The sequence below is a fragment of the Abramis brama genome (assembly GCF_963993115.1).
Source record: "Abramis brama genome assembly, chromosome: 22".
Lineage (NCBI taxonomy): Eukaryota > Metazoa > Chordata > Actinopteri > Cypriniformes > Leuciscidae > Abramis > Abramis brama.
In genome coordinates, this window is record NC_139984.1 from 23,684,546 (window position 1) to 23,689,832 (window position 5,287).

A 5,287-nucleotide genomic window follows, 5' to 3' on the forward strand; every position below is an offset into this window, starting at 1 on the left:
TCACAGTACAATGGGTGAGATGGTAAGGAACTTCCTTGATGCTGTGAACTGGATGCCGTAGTCCATCTGTTCCCAGTGAGTAAGCAAACGTGCTTTCCCTTGGTCTGGCGTCTCAAACGGTGTGCCTTTGACGGTGTGCAAAAACAGATACATCACCTAAAGAGAGAGAATTGCGTTAACAACAGACAACTAAACTTAGAATACAACTTCTACATATTTTCCATGACGTGGCTTTATTAATTCTACCAATTAAGTGATTTTTAAATGCTCACCAAGGCTGCATTTATTTGATCAAAATTACAGTAAAAACTGTAATATTGTGAAATTCTGAAGGATAGTGTGATACTGAAGACCATGGGAATAAATTAGATTTTAAAATATATATTTTTAATTGTAATAATATTTCACAATATTAGTGTTTTTATTTTATCTTGTATCAAGCAAATGCAGCCTCGGGAGAGCATAAGAGACTTTATTTCAAAATCTTGATTATTCCAAACAGACCAGGTTGTGTATGACATTGGTGAGCGTCCACACCACAGGCACACTGAGGAAAGGGATGCTGAGTAAGACTACATGCAGGGCAGTGGTGAGCAGCAGGTAGGCCAGCCAGATCCCCCGGCTGTTCATCACCCGTGTGTTTGGGTTCACCTCGCTGTGAGCAACGCCCACATTCATCCTGCAGAAAAAACAACAGCCGTGATATGCTTCCCTCAAACACCCAAAGCCATTAAAAAACAAATAAGGATGCCCTTTAACAGAGCACACACTCTTTACAATGAATAACATGCGTTATCACGTAGACATGTAACTTCCCCGACGACAACCTGTTTGCGGTTTATTTAGGGGTGTATACCACGGACCAAGACTAGTGTGTACTTTGCGGGGTCTTAATGCGTAGTATGTACAACATCCATGATGATTAACATCTGAACACTGTTAGCTATCCAGCTAATGGATTCAATAGTAGTACAGTCGCTGCTGCTGATAAAAGCTGAAGAAACCCCGCCAATAAATATAGTGAGGTTTGAAGTAAAAAATGAAGCAAGCAATGAACACAGCACAAAATACAAGTTAAAGTACGTTAAAGTTTTGTAAATAAAGAGCTAATGTTGTCACATGAGAGCCACCCACCTTGCGAAGTAACCAGGAAATAGAGCGTCTGCGGCTAGGTTTCAAAACCTAGCGAGCTGCCTATGTAGACAGCATCCCACGCGCGTGTAGGGCAGTGCGCGTGTGCGTTGACTAGGTAAGCAGCGCACTAGGTGTTGAAACACGGCCTCTCTCCGCCCATCAACAATGGGTATTTTATTTTATTTATGTATGTATTTCTTAAACTTCTGTTACCAGTGTTTCTTTTTTTTGTTTTGTTTAATTTGTCTCAGCCAGCTTGTTGGGAATGTGTAATTAATTATTTTATTTTCAGTTATTAGGGCCCGAGCACGCTCCGTTTAATATTTATTCCTTTCTATAAATTAATTTAAATAAAATTGTAATAATCTAATTAAAAATCTACATTATAGTTTATATTGCTTTATTTGTATAGCTTGTATTTTTTTATTAAGTTTCAACAAGTATTGCTATTGTTGTTGTAGTTACATTTGAGAAATTAAACTTCATATAGGCTGTATTAAAAATATTTCATGAGAAGTTATCAGAGATATCTAGAGGTTAAGGTTCTCTGGTATTGGCAATAGTCCTACTTCCTCTTCATATATACCCTGACCACAGGAAAATTTCACACGTTTGCCATAATAATAAGAGTGACCGTACAGTTAAATAATTTAGAGTGTCAGAAAATGTCTGATGATGATGCTTGCACTCTATTATATTTGTAATTATAATTTTGATGTAGACTACTATTTCTTTATTGTTTTTGCCTCTTGTGTCTTTCCTGTCAAAAAAACAACACACTGTATTATCTGGAAAAAGTCAATAACGTGTCCTCTGTCTTTGCTTGTCTTGTGTGTTTGTTGGTAAACCAAGTTCCCTTTTGTAACTATATATGACATCATCCTTATGGGACAATACACGCATTCCTGAGAGAGCTGAGTGGTGGCAGCATCTGAGTTTGGGACATATTTTGCAGGAAGCTTGCCACCATAAAGAGTAGCATGAATGTTTATGGAAATCACATCTTCCCTCTCCTTTTACAGAGAGCTGTTGACTTCAGACTGGGAAATTTGACAGCATTAACTCTGTCATTTCCTTGTTGATTAGAGTTCTAGTACTAGTAAAAGTAATTAGCTAACATGTTAGTTCTTCAATGAATTTCTTTGTTCCCTTAAAGAGCAATACGCAACAATGAAGACAACTTATGAATACAGAGTTCTGAAATACTTGTTCATATATTTATTAGTTATAAATTACACACCTTCTTGGAAGTTACATAAAATCATCATACAATAAATACAGAAATAAATAAGAACACAATAAATAGTTCTATAAATATATCAAATCATGTCACACATGAATCCTTAATGTTAATGCAACTTTGAGTTGAATCTGTATTATTATAACACAGGAGAACCTTTGTAGAAGCAGCAAAAGCTGTTTGAACATTTTGACCAACATGATCACTACTAACATGTAGGTTATACCTCTCTTTCTTTCCTCTCAATCTAACACTGTTTCATCTCAACCATAGGAGCTACTGGGGATGCCAGAAAAGAGAAGACGCGTGCAGATATGATAGAGAAGGAGTAGAGCCTTTCCACACTGTCCAGGCACAGAGCGTTGTCGTACCAGTCTACTGCAGTCAAAGGAGCATCAACCACTGGTTCCTGGTCATCAAACAAGACAATAATGAAATTAAAAGGGTTTACAAGAGCAGTTGATAAAGTAACACATTTACATATGAAACTTTCCAGGAGGATAACAGATAAGGATGTGGGAATAACTTTTTGCCTCTAGTTCTATGAAACGTGGCAGGTGTGCGTTACATCAGAAGGAAGTACATGAAACGATTTTCTAGCAAAGATTTTGAATAAAAACACACATACCTCAAGCACCCGCAGGATCTCTCTGGTGACATCAGAGATGTTGTTGGCCTGCTCTCTCCATCCACTGCAAGCTGGATTCTCAAACACACCGTCCTTGTGAAAAATTCTGGTGTAGTTTTTCAGAGCCATAATAATTCGTGATTGACAAGTCTGAAAAGCAACAGACAGATTACAACATTTGACAACACTTTTATATAAGCACACTCTCGGAACAAATTATACAAAAGCGGTAGCCTATCCTTTAAAAAGGTTCCATGTACCATTTAGGTACTAATATGTACACATTTGGTACCAATATGTACCTTTAAGGCACTTTTTAGGTACAAAAAGTGTGCCTTTTTTGAAAGAGTATTGCCCTAGTGACAGCTTTTATAACTTTTTTTCTGAGAGTGCAGTGCAGTATAGCCTATAAAACGTATGATCTACAACATGTGGAATCATTAATAGACCAAAAAGAATGCATAAATTATCCTGTTACCTCTTTGTTGTTTTGAAGGTTCCAGGGATCACATGTGTCAGTTGGTCCTATAGACACTGGAGCGTCATCAATGATACTTGCCATTTTAGGAGACTCAACCTGCACAGAGCATACAATTGCTTTATTATAATCAACAACAAAAAATGTTTGCTTAAAATGTCTGAAACACTAAAGAATGAATTTAGAAATTAAGAAAAATGTAAAATATATTTATTCTTAAAGTAGGCATTCATACCTTGTTGTATAAATTTCTCGCCATCTCGTTTAGTTTGATAGAGAGCTCTTTACACTTCGTGAACTTCACCTCAGATGCGGGAGTGGGAGCAGCATTGGTTCCTAACGCCGAAAACGCGACGCAAACTACAAACAATAACGAAGGCGACATAGTGACAAATTGTCTTGTGCAGTCCTGTTAGAGTTATCCTTTCTTCTGGAGAGGTTGGAAGGTAAAGCTATTGTAGTGACATTGGCTTCGAATTATATAGGCCTAAATGGCTGGTGAGTCACCAGGAGTTTCCCCGCGATCTCAGGTAGAGATCTAATTAAGTGGTTTCGCTTTCATTAAAAATATTGGTAACACTTTACAATAAGGTTCATTAGTTAACTACATTAGTTAACATTAACTAATAATGAACTGCACTTATACAGCATTTGTTCATCTTGGTTAATGTTAATTTCAACATTTACTAATAGCCTACTTTATTAAAATCTTGTTAACATTAGGTAATGCACTGTGAACTAACATGAACAAACAATGAACAGCTTTATTTTCATTAACTAACATTAACAAAGATTAACAAAAACAGTAGTAGCCTAAATGTATTGCTCATTGTTAGTTCATGTTAGTTAATACATTTACTAATGTTTAATAAAGGAACCTTATTGTAAAGTGTTACCAAAATATTGTTCCTCAAATACCAGTCTCCAAGATGCTCAACATAATGCTCGAGAAAACTTGTTATTATTTTTAAAATCTTATAAGTTATTAAAATAATAACTTAATAGCCTGATTTCGTTATAATGGAAGGCCAAAAGAAATCATGCTAGTGAATCGTAATAATGACATACTAAGTCATAATTATGAGATTTAAAAAAATATAAATTCTGACATATCGAGTCATAATTATGACATTCTTAGTTATAATTCTGAGAATAAAAAGTATGACATAAACATTTAGGCTATGGCATAGGTTACGAAGTCATATATTGTCTACTAAATTTCAAATAAAATAATTAAAAATATAATCAAATGATATACCAAGTTAAATTATGACATTCTATGAATTTGAATGTCATAATTTCTACTTTTTATGTCATAATTACGATTTACCAAAGCATGACCATGTGATAAAAAAAAAAAAAATGAAATGGTAGGGGGAATTCAATGCTTTTGCGTTCTCAATTTATTTATTTATTTATTGCAGTTTTCTCACAATTTTTGCAATCCCTCTTAAAATATATGACTTCTCCAGCAAAACCTTTGCGTTTCCCAAGAAACTTTGCGTTAGTTAGCAAAGACTGTTTTTATTTATTTATTTTGCTAGCGAATAAAAAGTGGGGAACGCAGACATTTTGCGAGCGAAGGAAAAGTTTCTTGGAGAACACGAAACATGTGTGAGGTAATAGGCTACGAAAGCATAGCAAAATATTTTTTTTTTCCATCACCATGTCCATGTTCCTTTAGGGGCTCCGTGACATTACACGTTAGCCTAATGATTGCGCTTAACAGATGCATTCAAACATAAGTCACGCACCTTACAAAACTAATTTCAGACTTGCTTGTGAGGCTGCATGATGCATGAATCAT

The 5,287-nt window shown here is 35.5% G+C and overlaps 2 protein-coding genes across 2 annotated transcripts in view; both read right to left on the reverse strand.

Annotated features, from left to right (window-relative positions):
• Positions 1-1,164, reverse strand: part of ormdl2 (ORMDL sphingolipid biosynthesis regulator 2) — a 6,901-nt gene extending 5,737 nt beyond the window's left edge. The window contains exons 1-3 of the mRNA XM_084099193.1: positions 1,135-1,164; positions 505-679; positions 5-156 (exon numbers count right to left, since the gene is read on the reverse strand). Coding sequence (XP_083955319.1) covers positions 5-156; positions 505-678 — 326 coding nt within the window. The 5' untranslated portion in view covers position 679; positions 1,135-1,164. The remainder of the gene's footprint in view (positions 1-4; positions 157-504; positions 680-1,134) is intronic.
• A 1,160-nt stretch (positions 1,165-2,324) lies between these two features.
• Positions 2,325-4,622, reverse strand: LOC311072723 (uncharacterized protein). The gene is made up of 3 exons (XM_084097912.1): positions 3,481-4,622; positions 3,003-3,152; positions 2,325-2,783 (listed from the first exon to the last, which is right to left on the reverse strand). Exons 1-3 carry the CDS (start codon positions 3,562-3,564, stop codon positions 2,622-2,624), a joined length of 396 nt encoding a protein of 131 aa, XP_083954038.1. The 5' UTR covers positions 3,565-4,622; the 3' UTR covers positions 2,325-2,621.
• Between the last annotated feature and the right edge of the window lie 665 nt (positions 4,623-5,287).

Coding starts and splice junctions, on each gene's coding strand:
- LOC311072723 (XM_084097912.1), bottom strand. CDS start 3,564: ATGGCAAGTATCATTGATGACGCTCCAGTGTCTATAGGACCAACTGAC. Junction 3,153..3,480: donor ACCTTCAAAACAACAAAGAG/GTAACAGGATAA, acceptor GTTGCTTTTCAG/ACTTGTCAATCACGAATTAT. Junction 2,784..3,002: donor AGATCCTGCGGGTGCTTGAG/GTATGTGTGTTT, acceptor TTTGATGACCAG/GAACCAGTGGTTGATGCTCC.